The sequence below is a fragment of the Nansenia antarctica genome, assembly GCF_963989245.1.
Source record: "Nansenia antarctica genome assembly, chromosome: 6".
Lineage (NCBI taxonomy): Eukaryota > Metazoa > Chordata > Actinopteri > Argentiniformes > Microstomatidae > Nansenia > Nansenia antarctica.
In genome coordinates this window covers 64,287,317-64,307,814 of record NC_137676.1, presented here as the reverse complement: position 1 = coordinate 64,307,814, position 20,498 = coordinate 64,287,317, and the positions used below count along the sequence as shown (strand labels likewise).

General features: G+C 47.0%; 1 protein-coding gene across 1 annotated transcript in view; it reads left to right on the top strand.

The window, feature by feature from the left end:
* Positions 1–1,380: 1,380 nt before the first annotated feature.
* The window catches only part of nr3c2 (nuclear receptor subfamily 3, group C, member 2), a 93,699-nt gene continuing 74,581 nt past the window's right edge, over positions 1,381–20,498 (top strand). The window contains exons 1-2 of the mRNA XM_080534946.1: positions 1,381–1,722; positions 4,103–5,975. Of these exons, the coding sequence (XP_080391072.1) occupies positions 4,123–5,975 (1,853 nt within the window). The 5' untranslated portion in view covers positions 1,381–1,722; positions 4,103–4,122. The remainder of the gene's footprint in view (positions 1,723–4,102; positions 5,976–20,498) is intronic.

Here is a 20,498-nt window from a genome sequence, read left to right as displayed (position 1 = left end):
GTACTTGTGTAAGTCTCTGCATATCCGGTGCCTATTTCTCCTGTCCCATCATATACTCCCCTTCCCCCTGCCCTGTTTATTGGTTACATGGAAAGAGGTAGGTAACAATATAAATCTACCTTTTAACAGATATTATCTGTCAATCTTACGCCCCCATATACGTATATACATACATTATATATACATACTTATAGTATGACCTTATGTTTTTGTACCAATATATGAAGTTTTGTTTATTTCACCATAGTTTGTTGTACTATTTTGGTTTACTGTATGAACAAGTGGCTAGCTACTGTACTTGTCGGAGCAAATTAACATACATTAATAATCATGAAGCTTGAATGTTTTATCATCAGAAACAACACAACGCAGAGGCAAATAGACACTGATCAGACTGACACTGCAGAGAACATAAGAGACATTTCACAAAATGAGTCATAAAAGATTTTCAAAATGGTTGACAATATCAGTAGCCTGCTTCATTAAAAAAGAAAAAAATGTTATTGCAACATAGCCTACTGCGAATGGTCTAATGTCCAATGTGTTACTAAATGTGTTTCTAACACAGTAATACATCACAATTGACTTGAAAGTGGTCATGTTGATCTGACATTGTTGTTCAATATTCTAGTCTTGTATAGGCCACATGTATTGTTATCTCGGGAGTATCCGAACAGAAAGAGAAGCAGGTACTTTAAATCAGGCCTACCTATACCTACAGTATGTCCTATTTTCAGCGCAATAGCGTACCTGAGCTCAGGAGCGCTCTCCCCTCCCTCCCTCCCTCCCTCCCTCTCTCTCCCTCCCTCCCTCCCTCTCTCCCTGCCTCCCTCTCTCCCTCCTTCCCTCTCTCCCTCCCTCCCTCCCCTCCCTCCCTCTCCCCCCCCTCCCTCTCTCTCCCCCTCCCTCCCTCCCTCCCTCCCCTTTCTCCCTCTCTCCTCTCACTCTCCCTCCCTCCCCCCCTCCCTCTCTCTCTCCCTCTCTCCCTGCCTCCTCTCCCTCTCTCCCTGCCTCCCTCCCCCCCTCTCTCCCTCCCTCTCTCTCTCCCTCCCTCCCTCCCTCCTCTCCCTCTCTCCCTGCCCTGCCTCCCTCCCCTCCCTCCCACCCTCTCTCTCTCCCTCCCTCCCTCCTCTCCCTGCCCCCCTCCCCTCCCTCCCTCCCTGCCTCCCTCCCTCTCTCCCCCCCCTCCCTCCCTCCCTCTCTCCCCCCCCTCCCTCCCTCCCCCTCTCTCTCCCCCCCCCCTCCCTCCCTCCCTCCCTCCCTCCCTCCCTCTTCAGAGTTTGTATTGCACTCGTTGCAGTAGGAGGGTCTACAGAATGTGCACAGAATGACGTCGCTCTGCAAGTCCGTCTGACTCCTTTTCTGTTTGTATCAGTCTTCTGTCGGAGGGCTAGAAACATGGTAAATGTGCAGATCGCAGATCCATAATGTGTGAATATGTGACATTGCCGTCCTGATCGTCGCTGTCGCTCGGGCTGTCAGAAGCAGCGTCTGGCTGTGGTGGATTACGCAGGAGGCGACTTCTGTGCGATCAGCTGTCAAAACTGAAACTAGTGGATGTATGTATGGCGAGAGTCAATACGAAATAGGCACAGTGGGGATATTGTGAAGAAGAAATAAGTACCGTTTTGTGTTCGTGTCTTTTTTTATTCCCTCTCTCTCTCCTGGATTATTGCTGCCCAGCAACACAGCCACCTGACAAGTCTGCATGTCGTAATTAAGGTGAGGACTCGGAGTGTTCGCTGGAGGAATAGATTTGGTTTAATAAACTGGTCATAATATCGACGTTCATCTGCGTAACAACTCTTGAAAACTACATTGAAGTTGCACGCTGTCATCTCAGTAATATCGTCCAGGTGTGTTGGCCGTGAGAGAGAAATCTTTAACTTTGAACGTACCCCAGGGAACCGCTCGATATTAAGGCTGCTTTCTTCCTATCTGTTGTTAATAGCAACACTAATAATATCAACACTAGTAATGAAGAACAACAACAATTATAATAATTATAATATATAATTATTGCACTTTTTAGACTAACATCAGGTTATGCGCATTTATTTATTTAACCCGTGTCTCATCTACAGACTAAACTTTACAGCGTTGACTTTTCATCTGAATTTTACTTTTCCTGCACACGACATTTCTGTCTTTGCATTTCTGCAAAATCGTTTGGATGGTCTGACTGTCGCTTGCTTCGTTGCTTTTGCCCAGCAAAGATGTCAACGCACTATACTAATACGTGCAGCCAACACGCCTATCTGGTGTCTTGCTATTCATATAGTTTAAGATATTGTCGATCCAGTGCCATCAATGTCAACATGTTGTATTTTGGTAAAGCAAACTGATGCATTGGCCGTTCCTTCTGTCAAATGTACCTGTATGCCTCTTTTGCACTTTGTGCGTCGGACTTTTGCAGAAAGCATAGGCCTTATTGCATAGGGGCCTGTGTGCGACTAGATTTAGTATGAACGTAATCTATGTACCAGATTATAAACGATAGGCAACCAAGGAGGATAACGATCACCAACTTGCACAAATAAACAGATAAAAGTTAAGACGCAGCTAGACCTTAAAAACTCGGATAGGTTTGCTTTGATAATGCAATGGGCTTTGAAGTGTGTGTCTCAGTAAACGCAATTAGTGCGTTTTGAGTTGTTTTCAAAAGTTCCGATTTGTTTTTCCACAAGACGCTCAAGGATATTCTCCTTTTCAAGTTATGTCGCAGCTATGTTGTGGCTGCGAAACCAATAACTCGTGTGAGTGACAGAACAGCCGGACCAATCCGTGGAGGGCGGAATGAAGTTCTTGTGACTGTAGCCTTTTCTCAAGTCTTTAGTAACTCCTCCGTCCTCCACTCGCTACGTCTTCAACAAGCATTGGAGGAGGAGATCTAAAGGGAGGAACCGAGATCTTCTCCTCCAATGCGTCTCCTGCAGGACACGAGTGGAGGACAGAGGAGAGGACGCGAGGAGTCGTGTCCCTAACAGTTGAGAAAAGGCTACTGTATCTCCTTTTCATCCAATTGGATGCGGGCAAGAGGTGGAGATTTAAATACACGGCAGAAAATAACTACGTCACGTATTTTAAAGACCCACTGTAATTTAGATGTTGCCATCTAACGGTACAGTAGATACAGTTAACTCTCTCCTGGTATCAGAGAGAACCTAAGTCATCAGACATCTTGGATAATATCAATGATAATAAGTAACCTGTGTGCAATGTTATGAGGTATTGAGTCATAGTCATAAGAGTATTATCTAGTAAGACAACATTTACACAATTTACAATACTTAAATAAATAAACTAAACTTTCCCTTCAGCGTCAAAACCTCTGCATCTGAGTATGTTGTCAGTCAATTTGAAACGCAAAGTGACACAGTAGCCAAAGCAATCACATTATAACTTACTGTATGCCAACCAATCACATCTCATCATCCCATGCACTGTGGCTCTTCTGCGCATTTTCAGGTACCAGTGGAGGCTGGTGGAGGTAGAGATCTGAGGACGGCCTCATTGTATATGTAATGAAAATGGATTTATCCCAAATACATGCATGCACATTAGCCCAAATGCATGCTTTACAATGAGCCTGTCCTCCGATTTCTGCCTCCACCAGCCTCCCCTGCAGGGGACATAATTATTCCAAACATGGCGAAAACAAAGTTCTAACAAAGTTCTAACATATAGCCGGCGCAAAGTTCTGACATATGGCTGCCGCACCTTTGGGGCATTTCACTTTAGGAGCCAATTAGCAAGAACATAATATTACCCTGCTAATTAACAGAGAACATGTTTGGGTTTTAAGTGTGAAATATAGGGCATGAATTTACATGATTAATTCAGATTTTCTGTTGTCAATATTTGTCGTATACACACATAGCAACAGTTAATTCACTCCATCCATAATGTCTTCACAGTAAAAGCTGTTGATGAACCAGCACAGGTGTGTTAGATACACTAGTTTGATCTCAGCTACTGCAATAGCAAATGCAAATGAAATCCATGAAAAAAAAATATATATCCCACTTTCGAATAATATTCTAACAGCTCCTTTAATGTGATTTTTCTTCACTTTTTTTTCTTCTCTTCTCTCATCCACCAGGTCAATCAAATGATCCAGCCATGGAGACCAAAAGATACCAAAGTTTCTTTGAAGGAAACACAGACACAGAGAACAGATGGTCTCAGGTCCCCAGCGCCATGGAATACTGCTGCACTGCAGAGGAGTCCAGTAGCCTAAGCAACAGTGATATCCGGATGGACATCGTGTCTCCCAGCAGCACAGACTGCAAGGAGAACAATGGCAAGAAGCTGGAGCAGCCCACGCTCTGCCTCAACCAGACCCCGCCCTTCATCCTCCCCCTTTTCAACAACTCCCTCCACGGCCGTAAGCCAGAGGTCATGGACTCCAAGGAGCTTTCCAAAACCGTGGCCGAGTCCATGGGCTTGTACATGAACGCGGCCAGGGAGGCGGACTTCGGCTTCGGCCAGCAGGGGGGGGGGCACTGCAGCCCGGGGAAGCTCTACCCCGTTTGCGGGCGTCACATCGAGGACAGCCAGGGCACGTCCAAGGGGAGCCCAAAGTTGAAGTCTCCTACGTCGGGGTTTCCGGCGGCACTGCAGAGGTCTAGCAGCATCACCCCCGGGGAGTGTTCATCCGGCCTCCCGACGGTCTCCAGCTCCGCCCTGGCCTCGTCCCTTTCCTGCAGCCCCCACGCCACGGGCTCCATCTCCAGCCCAGGCAGCAGCAGCGGCCACAACATGGTCTCGTCCACCACCAGCCCCTCCACGGGGCTCGGCCACGGGCCGGCCTGTTCCTCCATCGGCAGCCCGGTCAACCAGGTTCCCACCGCCGCCACCATCCAGGCCCTGGCCCACGTCCATAGGAGGAGCTCGGCCACCTGTAGCCCAGCGGAGTCCAGCACGGTGGGGTCCCCGCCCCTCACCAGCCCCCTCAACGTCATGAGGTCACCCATCTCCAGCCCCCAGAGCATGGGCAGCGTGAGGTCCCCTCCCTCCTGCAGCGCCACCTGCAACATGAGGTCATCCGTGTCCAGCCCGACGGGAAGCAACAACAACGGCGGCAGCGTGAGAGTGTCCCTCTCCAGTCCCGCCACAGGGGGCTCCATGGCCGTGTCCAGCCCCCTGAACCCGTCCTCGTCCACCTCCGGTGGGTTCGGCGTGTCCAGCCCTGCCAGCGGATTGGGTCTGGTACAGAACGACACCAACAGCCCAGAGGCGGGCCGGGACTGCGACCGAGAACAGGACTTCAAAGACTTCGAGTTCCCGAAGGTAGAGAACGTGGACGGGGAGATGTTCAACGTGGGCCTGGACCAGATGGGGATGGTGAAGTACATCAAAAACGAGCCCGACACTGACTACAGGAGCATGTGTCTGGGCCGCAGTAACAGCAAGTGTAACGTCACCACCACCGGCTCAACCTTCGCCACTCACATAAAGACCGAGCCAAACAAAGATGGCGGTTGCATGAATCATCACTACGAACACCAGCAGGCCACCCTGGGCCTCTTCCCTGCCTCAGAGACCACCTATCTATCTCTGAGGGATAACATCGACGAATACAGCCTCTCTGGGATCTTAGGACCTCCCGTGTCTGCTATGAACGGCAACTATGAACCTGGCGTGTTTCCCAACAATGTCCTGTCGAAAGGAATTAAGCAGGAGTCCAACGACGGCAGCTACTACCAAGAGAACAATCACGGGCCGACGTCGGCCATTGTTGGCGTCAACTCAGGCGGACACTCGTTTCATTACCAGATCGGAGCGCAAGGAACAATGTCGTTCGCGCGACACAGCATGAGAGACCACCAGAGCAACCCGTTGTTGAATGTAATCTCACCTGTCACGGCGCTGATGGAGTCGTGGAAGTCTCGCCCGGGCATGTCACAGGGTCCGCTGTCGGCCAGGGGGGAGGTTTACCCGGGTCACAGCTGCCTCGCAGACAACATGGCAAGGTAAGGACACGGAGGACACAGACTGCATTGTGGGTACAGTAGTGCAGTGCTCTCGACTGAGCGCTGGCTCAGAAACTGTAATGTAATATCCCAATGGCATACTGTCAGAGTGCTCTCACAAGCAGGGGGTTGCTGCGCTGCATGTGAGTAGGGCAGAGGTAAACTAAATCTAAAGTGAGTGAAATTGAATTACTTCAGGAGTTACTCGAGTTTAACCGGATGACTGAGAGGACAGTGTGTCTGACTTACAGGCCTGTTGCACAGGGGGTTAAGGGAGTTTGCTTGGGGACTTCAAAACAACGACAACAACAACAACGACAACAACAACAACAAGGCTTGGGAAAGGCAGCAGGATGTTGGCTCTGAGAGCAGTAGCTGAGTAGCGGGGAAGGGGTCCAGGTCATTGTTACAGTAAGCCCACACTATCATGTGATCACAACACTGCCCTGTGCTCTACTGTAACAAGGAGGCAAAGTTTACCGCTTATCAGGCCCATGTGTCTGCCCAGAAACTTAATTTATTGGTCCTTTATCGGCAAGGTCTCTCAAGGACCTTGTGTAATGCAAATACCTCATTTTTTTAATGGCGCATAATGTGGCAAGGTCATCAATTATGAATGATTGATTCTGTGCTTTTGTTGCCAGAACTGATTGAATAAACAGTTTGCCTTTGCAAGGGGTGGAGCCCAAACAAAAACAAACATGCCACAGAAAATAGTCTTCTATTACAGACCGAGGGCCAACCTGGCATTGGCTCACTCTGTGAACACTGCCTGTTCTGCCAGTTGGTCTCATGTGATCTCATGTCGTGCATGTGAAGCTCGAAAAGTACTGTAATTACCACGCAGGATGGATAAGTAAAAAAAATCATTTCACAGCCGTAAAATAGAGCAGGGGAAAAACAGTCCAACATTTTTGCAGTAGAAGTATGTGGACTCGAGTTAGATAACATCTCTTGCCGAGCCGAGTGTTTATTTACAGTAAATCAGAAAGAGATGGGTTTTGGTATCTGGGGAGTTTGAGATTTCTTCTGGGTGTGATATATTTTTTTTTCCCGCTTTCTATATATTTTCAACCAGATAAGAGGGAATGTCTAATAACTGCATTATTAAACACAAACTGATCATCTATGCCATAAATGTATTCATGGCATGTTGTAAATTGACTTACAGTTGCATCACCTTTTTATGAGCTAGCTCGGTGCAGGAAGCACTAAACAAACCCATAAACAACGTCCCCCTCCTGACTTACAAAACTTTGATAGGAGTCAGATGTTTGCTTAAAGTCAGACTAAATCACTAAACGATGCTCGTAGTAATGCCCCCCTAACTCATTTTTCATAGGAAGTATTTACTTTCAAAGGGTACGTTTTATCTAAGTCTCAGAAATAACGACCCTCCTGAGATGTTGATGCTTCGATGTGCGCCACCTCGTTCTGTAATTTATAGCGTTGTAAATAGCTGTGACTTCTGACGTCACAAATTACAACAGTTGCACGTTCTCATGATAAGGCATGGTGACTACTAGTGCCCGCCTTCACTGTAAACAAAGCTGCGTGTCCAGCTATGTAGACAGTACAGTTCGACAGCTAGCTAAGCTAATAGCTCGTGTATGTTAACATGAACGTAATCTTCCTGCTGCTACATGTCAGCAGATTTTAACCCATGGGGTTTTCTCTGAATATGAATACTCTACCAGTCAATATTAGATATGTTTTACGATTTTAGATTAGCCCTAGATGGGCTGTCAGTCAAGCACCAGAGATACACGCCTAGTCATTCCTGAAGCAGTCGGTGCAGAGGAAAATCTATAAATGAATTAAATCTGATTTAATAAATCATAACTTTGAAGGTGAACTTCGAAACGTGCGTTTGTGCTACATTGTTGTTACTCTGACATAACACACGCACAAACAAAGTCTGTCAGAAATACATGGGATAATTTGGGCCTTCAATGGAATGTTTTTGTGTGTTGCTTTTTGACTGACATTTACTGCGACCATCCCATGAGGTCCAGGTCAGCTAATGTCTTTTTTTCCCTCCGACTCACAAACGAGAGAGAGAGCCATTATCCAAGTTCTCGCCGATGGAAATGGGCCAGTGATGCCAGGGGAGGTTTAGAGGAACCTAGAGGTTGTCTGTCTGGCTTGTTGAACTGTGAGACACCAGCTTTGCTACAGTTGATCCAACACTGCCAGACTATTGATAGACCTCTCTTTTACTTGTCCTTGGTTGACTGTCTGCCCTGCTGTTCTTGTCTTCTTAGCTACAGATTTGCCTGTGTCCTTATGGCCTCTTAGGTGTTATGTTAGAGTAGTCTGCAGTGCATACTTGGTTCATATGAATGAATGAATGGTCTTTATTGTCATTGCTATAGTACAGGTACCAAACAACGAAATTTGGGAGGGGGTATCAGGGGTCCACTGTGGCTCAGTTGGTAGAGCATGGCGCTAACAACGCTTAGTTTGTGGGTTTGATTATATATGGGACCATAAATATGTATGCATTCACTGCAATGTAACTGGCTTTGGATAAAAGTGTCAGCTAAATGGCATTTACAGTGGGGGAAATAAGTATTCAACACATCATCAACAGGGGAGAAAGAAAATATAATTGTTTTATGTGTTTCTGCTGTACATGTTATACATCACAGTAACTGTTTCTGGCACCTGCCAAAACACTTTATAATATTCCTAAATCAACCAATACTGTTATGGCACTTACTCATATTGATAATACAGTATGCTAATCTGTCAGGTCAGGTTGTTTTGTGTTTATTTACATTTACGGTATTTAGCAGATGCCTTTATCCAAAGCAACAAATACATGTTTTTTTATTTGTATATTACTGTATGGTAGAGTGTATCATGTGAGCCATCACAAATAAACCTGCATGTCATTTAGCCCCCCCCCCCCCCCACCCCCAAACCTCTGATTTAATATTTCCTATTAAATCATTTCAAATTCTTGCTAAAAATCCTTCTAAAACCCTTTGCTAACCTCCTCGTTTCTTTGTTCCTTGCCTCATTTGACCCTACAGCTCAATTGAATATGCTGTGTCATGATTAACAGAAATCAATTCCAGTGTAACTGTAAGAAGGATTATCCCCCTTGGGTATGAACACAAATTAACTCGATGCTTTTTCTTCAACTGTTGCCTCAATCCACTGTGTACAAATGAATAGCAGACTTGACGTGTCTAATGTGTGATTGTCAACCACATAGATGGCACATCTGCTACATGGCTATACATGTGTGTTAGTGACTTGATACAGTATGTGTGTGTGTGTGTGTGATTGCAGTTAATGTTTCTGTGTTAAACATATGTGTGCATTTATGTGTTTGTCTGTGTGTGTGTGTGTGTGTGTGTGTGTGTGTGTGTATGTGTGTGTGTGTGTGTGTGTGTGTGTGTGTGTGTGTGTGTGTGTGTGTGTGCGCGTAAGTGTGTGTGTGTGTGTCTGTGTGTGTGTGTGTCCGTGTATGTGTTTGCGTGCCTGTCTCTGTGGGCGTGTGTGTGTGTGTGTGTGTTTCGTGCGTGTGTGTGTGTTTCGTGTGTGTGTTTCGTGTGTGTGTGTGTTTCGTGTGTGTGTGTGTGTGGGAGGGGGATAACGAGGCATGCAGCGGCAGGACGACAGGGCTGTGTTACCTTGGAAGCGACCCATATGGTGGGAGCCAAAGCGATGTTGACGGGATCACTGCCACCCCAGTCCTAATGAGATCCAGCTTAGCCCTAACGTCAGACAGGATGACAGTCAGAGGTGGCCCGCTTGGCAGCCAGCCAGGCACCCTGAGAGTCCCGCTGCTCTCAAAGAACGACACTTAACTGCTCCTCGCGAGGCAGGAAGGGACTCAATCAAATAGACAATTCAGAAAAGTTGCCATGACACTGTTGTGGAAATATCTACATTTTCTAGTATTTCAGACGGAGTTTGGTTTGTCTCATTCAGGAAACAATGTTCTGTCGGTGTTTACTGGATGTGAAGAGCATGTCTTTTCAAGCACTGTTACACGTTGGATAGGTTTGGTTCGTCACAGTGTGGGGTAGCATAGGATCACCTGGGTCAGGCTCTCAGAACCAAAGGGTCAGTAGCTGGGTCTCTGGACCGGGCTGGCTCTGGAGCGGGCCGACTTGCCAGGGCTATTATTTCATCAGTGAAACAACGTTACGTAACCGAAAAGGAAAACTGGAGCTCTTTGATCAGCTGAAGCCTAGGATGGGGAGGGCGGGAGGGAGGGAGTGAGAGAGAGAGAGAGAGAGAGAGAGGGAGGGAGGGAGGGAGAGAAAGAGAGAGAGAAAGAATCCCAGAGCAGCTTTTCTTTTTGGACTTCACTTTGGTTCCTCTGTAAATGAGCTAATGTTTTTAATTAAAAATGGCTGCAAATTGGACGAGTTGACTGGATTACTCAGTGCGAAAGCATTTTACCTTGATTCAAAAGAAAGAGAAGGAGAGAAAGAGAGAGAGAGAAAATTCGGGAATAATTTTCCGTAACCAAGCCCGGTTCAGCGCTCGGTGAGAGCAGGTGTCCAACTGGACTGTACGCACCACCAGTATTTCCATTTTGCTTTTGGACTTTTCCTCTGCTCTGCAATTTTATTAGTGTGGCACAGAATCACAAACATTAAGGCTGTTTTCCAGGCACCGGTTAAGCCCACTCCGAGACTAAAAAAGCATCTTCCTTAAAGCAACATCGGTCTAGTTTTTGGGTCTAGTTTTTTTGCCCACATCCTTAAATGAGATGCAGCATTAACACGGCTATGATCAAAAAGAAAAAAAAGAAAGAAAATTGAAATCCCCCCCCAAAAAAGAAAACCGTTGTGACCTACTTTAGTGTGCTACATTTTTTTGTGTGCTGACTGCCCAAATCTCTTAATCTCTTTTCATATTTAGTGAGTGCTTTGTACTTTGCACCGGAGCTATAGTACACACAACATGTAGTGTTCAACAGTTTCTTTAAAACCCCCCTACATGATGACCTACTCACATGATAGGTGATGTCAGGACACTGTAGAAAAAAAAAAAAAAAACTTTAATGTCAGGCTATTAATACAACGTATTGTACTTATGTACACTCCAAACATGTACATTGATTTTTTTTCTTTCTTTTTTCTTTTTTCTTTTTTTTACATCCACCCACATCATTGCCCTGCTTATCTGAGTTGACATTTTCCTGACTTGAGCGCAGAGCCAGCCAGTGTCTGATAGCTCTGTCCTATAGAATAGCCATAACATTACATTACATTTCTGGCATGTAAAGCAGAGGCCTTTATCCAAAGCGACTTACAACAAATACATTTTGTCTAAGTAAGTGAATCATCTATCACCATCAGTCGTCATCATAAGAAAAACAAATCTGTGCTAGGACCAAGAGCCATTGGCAGTCACAATGCTAGAAAAAGGGAAATTTGGAAAAAAAACACACAACACACACAACCAGCCAATGTCTGATAGCTCTGTCCTATAAAATGCCTAGCAGCCAGCCAGAGCCGGCCTCCATGGCCCCAGAGAAGGAGCAGGAGGGCCGGTCTGTGTGGAGGAAGCGCCGGGGTTTAAAGAGGAAAGAGAACCCTCTGCTCTGGCCCGCGTCCAAGTCTCAATGTTCTACTGCGGGATGAAAGGGCATATTCCTGAGAGGACAGTAATAAGCCTTTAATTGTATGTTCTTCCACTAAATTAATGGATGGCATTGATTTGATTAATTCAGACGCTGCTGGATACTAATGTCCAATTAAAACCCCGTCCTCGGCGAGCTGGCCCCTGTGCATTGTGGGTACGCGGCTGTGTGGGGGCCGTTGCTCGTTTGGGATCTGAGAATGGGAACGGTGGAGTGTGTGTGTGTGTGTGTGTGTGTGTGTGTGTGTGTCTGCGTGTGTGTGTGTGTGTGTGTGTGTATGTGTGTGTGAGTCGGTGTATGTGTGTGTCTGTGTGTGTGTGCGTGTGTGTGCGTGTGTGTGTGTGTGCGCGCGTGTGTGTGTCAGGTCTCAGGTGGCTTTACCTAGCCGGCAAGGACAGGTCTGTGTCACTTAGTAGGGCAGGGGGAGTTTCTTGGGTTGTTGCCACGGGCATCCAAGAAAGCCTGGCTTTTCACGAAACTCTACATTCATAATGGTCACAGACACAGACAGACAGCACGCACGCACGCACGCACGCACACACACACACACACACACACACACACACACACACACACACACACACACACACACACACACACACACACACACACACACACACACACACACACACACATATAACCACTGCACTGTTCAGAGATGATCAGATCAGAGATGGAGGAGGTTGTTTATTGACCCAAGTGTGAGGTTACATTAACAGGTAATGTAAACGTGTCCACAGACCGCTCATTCAAATTACTGGATCGTCAATGAATGAGATGGAAGAATGTCAAGTTTCACTTGAAGTTACGAGGGATGGTACTGAATATCAGTCATGTATTATTCTGGATAAAAGAACGAGTTAAGAGAGGATATGACCTAAATCATTGACGTCATTTATTATTTACACTTATACTACTGTAACCACGGTATATTCCTCCCCCCCCCCCTTCTCTCTCTCTCCTTTTTTCCCTCTCCGCACTCTCCCCTGTGCCCCTCCCCTCTCTCTCGCTCTCTTTCCTTTTCTCTCTCTGTCTGCCTTATTCCCCCCCTCTCTTTCTCTCTCTCTGCCTTATTCCCCCTTCTCTTTCTCTCTCTCTGTCTCTCTCACACACACACACACACACAGACACACACACACACACGGGCGAACAGCTTGGCACGCTAATAAAAGTGTGGTTACTGTTCGCAAGGACTGCTGGGATCAGAATGCTGCCTGTCCTCATTTGACCCTCTTCCTGAAACAGCGTCTGGCGACGCCGTGCCAAATTTCCACTGGGTCGGTTATAATGTAGGGCCTTACCTCCTACCCTACCTAACACTGCCTTACCTCCTACCCTACCCAACACTGCCTTACCTCCTACCCTACCTAACACTGCCTTACCTCCTACCCTACCTAACACTGCCTTACCTCCTACCCTACCTAACACTGCCTTACCTCCTACCCTACCCAACACTGCCTTACCTCCTACCCTACCTAACACTGCCTTACCCCCTACCCTACCCAACACTGCCTTACCTCCTACCCTACCTAACACTGCCTTACCTCCTACCCTACCTAACACTGCCTTACCTCCTACCCTACCTAACACTGCCTTACCTCCTACCCTACCTTACACTGCCTTACCCCCTACCCTACCTAACACTGCCTTACCCCCTACCCTACCCAACACTGCCTTACCTCCTACCCTACCTAACACTGCCCTACCTCCTACCCTACCTAACACTGCCTTACCTCCTACCCTACCCAACACTGCCTTACCTCCTACCCTACCCAACACTGCCTTACCTCCTACCCTACCCAACACTGCCTTACCTCCTACCCTACCTAACACTGCCTTACCTCCTACCCTACCTAACACTGCCTTACCTCCTACCCTACCTAACACTGCCTTACCTCCTACCCTACCTAACACTGCCTTACCTCCTACCCTACCTAACACTGCCTTACCTCCTACCCTACCTAACACTGCCTTACCTCCTACCCTACCTAACACTGCCTTACCTCCTACCCTACCTAACACTGCCTTACCTCCTACCCTACCTAACACTGCCTTACCTCCTACCCTACCTAACACTGCCTTACCTCCTACCCTACCCAACACTGCCTTACCTCCTACCCTACCTAACACTGCCTTACCTCCTACCCTACCTAACACTGCCTTACCTCCTACCCTACCTAACACTGCCTTACCTCCTACCCTACCTAACACTGCCTTACCTCCTACCCTACCCAACACTGCCCTACCTCCTACCCTACCCAACACTGCCTTACCTCCTACCCTACCTAACACTGCCTTACCTCCTACCCTACCTAACACTGCCTTACCTCCTACCCTACCCAACACTGCCTTACCTCCTACCCTACCTAACACTGCCTTACCTCCTACCCTACCCAACACTGCCTTACCTCCTACCCTACCCAACACTGCCTTACCCCCTACCCTACCCAACACTGCCTTACCTCCTACCCTACCCAACACTGCCTTACCTCCTACCCTACCTAACACTGCCTTACCTCCTACCCTACCTAACACTGCCTTACCTCCTACCCTACCCAACACTGCCTTACCTCCTACCCTACCTAACACTGCCTTACCTCCTACCCTACCTAACACTGCCTTACCTCCTACCCTACCCAACACTGCCTTACCTCCTACCCTACCTAACACTGCCTTACCTCCTACCCTACCCAACACTGCCTTACCTCCTACCCTACCTAACCCTGCCTTACCTCCTACCCTACCTAACACTGCCTTACCTCCTACCCTACCCAACACTGCCTTACCTCCTACCCTACCTAACACTGCCTTACCTCCTACCCTACCTAACACTGCCTTACCTCCTACCCTACCTAACACTGCCTTACCTCCTACCCTACCTAACACTGCCTTACCTCCTACCCTACCCAACACTGCCTTACCTCCTACCCTACCCAACACTGCCTTACCTCCTACCCTACCCAACACTGCCTTACCTCCTACCCTACCCAACACTGCCTTACCTCCTACCCTACCCAACACTACCTTACCTCCTACCCTACCCAACACTGCCTTACCTCCTACCCTACCTAACACTGCCTTACCTCCTACCCTACCCAACACTGCCTTACCTCCTACCCTACCTAACACTGCCTTACCTCCTACCCTACCCAACACTGCCTTACCTCCTACCCTACCTAACACTGCCTTACCTCCTACCCTACCCAACCCTGCCCTACAGGATAGGGCTGTTATTTTTTATTATTATTATTATTATTATTATTTATTTATTTTTTTATAAAATTTGTTTTTCAGATTTTATCCCTTTTTCACCCAATTTGGTATCCAATTGAACCCAACCTAGCATCCAATTATCCCCTGCCTATTGCGTAGGAATCCGCCGCACGACCCCGTGGCCGGCAGCCCCAGAGGAGATCGCCAGGCAGACTAGCTGACTGGCTCCTCGAGCCCAGCACCGTTATTCCAGCACCCCAGGGGCGCTGTTGCGCGACGGATCCTTGTCCGGAAATAGTCCTATACCGCCCTCTGGAGCGTCCGCTCAATATGCCGCTCCCTGTGTGCCTCGGCCATATCCGGATCTGGCGAGACCGGGATTCGATCCCAGTCCCCGGTGGGCAGCTTGCACTAGTGGCTAGTGCTTAGACCGCTACGCCACCGCGGGGCTCGGATAGGGATGTTATAATGGGAAGGCCTACTGTCCCTACTGGCGTCTTTCATGTACCTACTGTCATACAGAGGTCATGTACCTACTGTCATACAGAGGTCATGTACCTACTGTCATACAGAGGTCATTTACCTACTGTCATACAGAGGTCATTTACCTACTGTCATACAGAGGTCATGTACGTACTGTCATACAGAGGTCATTTACCTACTGTCATACAGAGGTCATTTACCTACTGTCACACAGAGGTCATTTACCTACTGTCATACAGAGGTCATTTACCTACTGTCACACAGAGGTCATTTACCTACTGTCACACAGAGGTCATTTACCTACTGTCATACAGAGGTCATTTACCTACTGTCACACAGAGGTCATTTACCTACTGTCATACAGAGGTCATTTACCTACTGTCACACAGAGGTCATTTACCTACTGTCACACAGAGGTCATTTACCTACTGTCATACAGAGGTCATTTACCTACTGTCATACAGAGGTCATTTACCTACTGTCACACAGAGGTCATTTACCTACTGTCATACAGAGGTCATTTACCTACTGTCACACAGAGGTCATTTACCTACTGTCACACAGAGGTCATTTACCTACTGTCATACAGAGGTCATTTACCTACTGTCATACAGAGGTCATTTACCTACTGTCACATAGAGGTCATTTACCTACTGTCATATAGAGGTCATGTACCTACTGTCATATAGAGGTCATGTACCTACTGTCACACAGAGGTCATTTACCTACTGTCACACAGAGGTCATTTACCTACTGTCACACAGAGGTCATTTACCTACTGTCACACAGAGGTCATGTACCTACTGTCATACAGAGGTCATTTACCTACTGTCACACAGAGGTCATTTACCGACTGTCATACAGAGGTCATTTACCTACTGTCACACAGAGGTCATTTACCTACTGTCATACAGAGGTCATTTACCTACTGTCATACAGAGGTCATTTACCTACTGTCATACAGAGGTCATGTACCTACTGTCACACAGAGGTCATTTACCTATTGTCATACAGAGGTCATTTACCTACTGTCACACAGAGGTCATGTACCTACTGTACTGTATGACTGGGCTTGAAACTGTATACCGGCGGTATGAAACAAAGGCCTAGTGTCGGGGAGGCTGGTGGAGGTAGGAATCGGAGGACTGGCTCATTGATGGAATGGAATGAGGACCCAACACCAGGGTTTCCGTTAACCGGTAATTCCCGGACTTTGTCCGGTAAAAGTTGTTGAAGTCCGACAAATTGAAAACTCGTCGGACATAAATGTCCGGTGAAAATAATTCCCTCTAAGCACAATTTGAATACAATTCGCTAAAGTTCACATTCTGATTCCTTCTATTTTAAAAAAGACGAATATATAGGCTATGTATTTATTTTATTATGATATGATTTGACACCGGCATGATGATGACTCCTAATGTGTAGGCTGCCTATGCGAAACAGCGGTTGTTTCCGGTGTGCGCTATAACTCGTGCACAATCGAGTCGAGGCAGAGAGGAGGATAGCGATGTTTCTCTCTGTGATAGTGTGATTATGCAAGCCTTTTCTGAAAGTGATGAGAACCCGATTGTTTCAGCTTCTCCCAGGGAGAAAGTGGTAGAGTTACCATCCTCCCCGAGTCCTACCATACCATCCGCTGACAGCCTATCTCTGCCTGTAACCGGCGAGCGATTGCGTGTCGCTCAAGTAGCTGATCAGTCATTAAACAAATGTTTTTTACATGCAGCTAGTGAGGAATCTGAAATAGGGGGCAACGTAGTTTATTTCCTTAACGATGGGATATTAATGCGTAAATGGTCTCCTCCTAATGCAAATGGTTGTGAGTGGAATACTGTAAAACAAGTGGTTGTGCCTGTGGGTTATAGACAACAGGTGTTATCTGTAGCACATGAGAGCCAGTGGTCAGGACATTTAGGTATAACTAAAACTTATCAGCTGATATTGAAACATTTCTTTTGGCCCGGACTGAAGGCGGATGTTGCCAAGCACTGCCGCTGTTGCCATACTTGTCAGATGGCGGGTAAGCCTAATCAATCCATTCCACCCGCACCATTGCATCCCATTCCTGCTATAGGGGAGCCATTTGAACGTGTAATAATTGATTGTGTTGGACCTTTGCCTAGGACTAAAAGTGGAAGTCAGTATTTGCTTACTATTATGTGCGCTGCTACTCGTTTTCCCGAAGCTGTTCCGTTGCGTAACATATCAGCCAGCTCAGTGGTGAAAGCTTTAACAACGTTTTTTTCCACATTCGGTCTTCCTCTTGTTATACAATCTGACCAGGGCACTAACTTTCAGTCTAAGCTTTTCAAACAAGCCCTAAGAACGTTAGGGGTACGATGTCACGCCAGAAGCCTACATGCTTGCACTGTTCAATAAAATGTTATACATCTAGACATTGTGGTATTTCTTTATATACGTATCCCAGCCTGCCTATTGTTTCTCAATAAACAGTTATGTTCTCCTCATTGACATACTCCCGAGTCCGATTAAGTATGATTTGACAGGCAGCTAAACGAAATGCCTTCCCAACCAGCGAGACCTGGTTATAGAAATGACGTTGTTTTATTGATAAAAAAAAAAGGGTAAAACTGGAAAGAGAAAATAGAAAACTCACATTAATCCCAAACAATTTAACAAACTTCAGTTAACGTAATGTGGAGTCTGTTCATTGATCGATGCTGTCTGTTCAGTTCCCAGTGAGGCGCCCGTTCAGCGCTGGACATAATGGCATAGCGCGCATGCGAATCATGTTATATTATTATATATTATATAGCTCGCATCTAATCGTATCGGATGAGAAATAGACATTAAATGGCATATATAGGCCGCTACACAACAGTAATCACCGCGACAAACAGCTATATTAGATTTTTTTTTTTTTTATTATATTTTAATATGATGACCGGAATATATCACGTTTGTCCGGTAAATCGAAATCTTCCCGGACACGATGTCCGGCGGCAATTTTTTCTAACGGAAACCCTGCCCAACACGTGTGTTGAATGCCCAGATTCTTCCTCTTTCTTTTTTTTTTTTAAACGGTGAATGCTGTGTGTGAAGTGCCTGTAGGTGACTTGCTGTGGGGGTGACGTTGTGGGTGTGACATGTATGACATTTATGAGTTTCATCTGCTAAGTTGTCTGGGTACGGTATGACGGTATGGGGGTATGTACGGTATGTTGTTGTGGTACGGTATGGGGGTACGGTATGGGGGTACGGTCTGCTCAGCACGGGTGCTGTCGGTGTGACAGTGTGTCGACAGATGACAGTGTGTCGTGTGAACCAGCTGGGCGGATGGTGTGTGTGTCATGTTGAGACTGTGGCTTGTTTGTTTAAAAAAAAAAAAAAAAAGAGCGTAGAGGAATTAAAAGTGGCAGATGTATTTGGTTTTGATGTTACGAGGACAGACATGTCCAACGAAGCTAAAATAAGCAATGAGATACATATTTACTTTTTCTTTTTTGTTTGGAGGAAACCCCCCACTCTCCCTCCCTCCCTCCCTCCCTCCCTCCCTCTCCCTCCCTCTCTGTCAGAGCATCATTGTCTTTCTTTCTCCTGCATTCTGATGTGCTCGACTGAACAAACAACACTGGGACTTGATCATTCATGTTTAATTGGAGTTTGCTCAAGTATTCATGCCCTGCTGCTTACTTTGGAGCCCGAGTGTTTGTCTTGCTAGCTCATCTGTAGAATGGGACCGTTGACTTAGGCGGAAATGGAAGACATTAAGGGAAACACTTCAAAAAATGTTAATTGTTCAGCTTGAGAGGTCTGCAAAGTAGGTCACGCATGCTTGGCTCAATTAAAGTCAAAAGAAAGGGGAACGACTGGAAGACAGGGCTAACTCTCAGAGCACCCTTTACGTAACACACGTTCATGCACGAATGCGCACACACACACATACACACACACACACATACACACACATACACACACACACACACACACACGAACAGGCATGCACGTATGCACACGCACTCGCACATACGCGCACGCATGCACACACACACACACAGACACACACATGCACACACACACACATGCACACACACACACACACACACACACACACACAGACACACGCACACACACACACACACACAGGCACACACACACAAACACACACACACACACAGACACACACAGACACACACAGACACACACACACACACACACGCGCACACACACACACACGCACACACACAGACACACACACACAGCACTCTTGAATATGTCTAATAAATCTTTTAAAAATGGCTAGCGCACAGCCATGGCATCAAATGTGACCTAGAAAGCAGCACAGAGCCTCTCTTCATGGTCCTCTATGGGAATCAACACTAGGGTTTGTGTGCTCCTTTGTCAGGTCTTGAGTTGCGCCCTTAAAAACCTCTCCATGAAAAAAACCTTGCTTGTCGTGAGTGACTCAGACTACGCACAGCTCCTTTACAACCACACACATACTCTCACACACACACACACACACACACACACACACACACACACATACACATCAGTCATGTTGCTAGCTAGCTGGCTAGCACCCCGGGGATAGGCACCGACATGGACACGGTGACCCATTAGGTAAAAAGACACTTTCAAGTGTCCTGTGTCACTTCATAGAAAAGACACTGGATCGCATTGAACATGTTCACAGACCCGCCCCTCTGCTGACCGAGACTTAAAACGGGAGGGTGAACTTGCTGGGCAGGAAGAAAGAAAGAAAAAAAGAAAAAAAAGAAAAAAGAAAAACCTGTTGCCCTCTTTAATTGCAGGGCTTTTTGTTGTCGATGACAATGGCAGCGCCCCTGTGAAATAGACCACTGGCATTGTGATGAGGTATAAAAGGTGTTTGTCGCTTGAATGAAAGACGGTCTTGTTCTTTATCGGTCGTGTCGAGGCCGTGTACAGTACTGCCGTGCGTCGATGCCGTGTAAAGTACCGCGGTTGAACAGAGACAGAGGGGAGACCTCTGGAATCAGTCTAGTGAGCACGGGTGAGGGGGGGGGGGGGGGGGGGGGGGGGCGGGGAGGAGCGGGGGGTTCAAAAGCTGCCTCAGATGTCGAACTGGCCGTCCATTAAATCATGCGAGGAGGAATGCTGGGAGATGTTTGCTCCCTCTCCTGCCAACGGGTGTCCCTGCCATGTGGGCCGAGCGCGCGCTGGCCCTGGGCTGAACCTGGGTCGCGTTCAGTTGGCACCGTCACAACGTC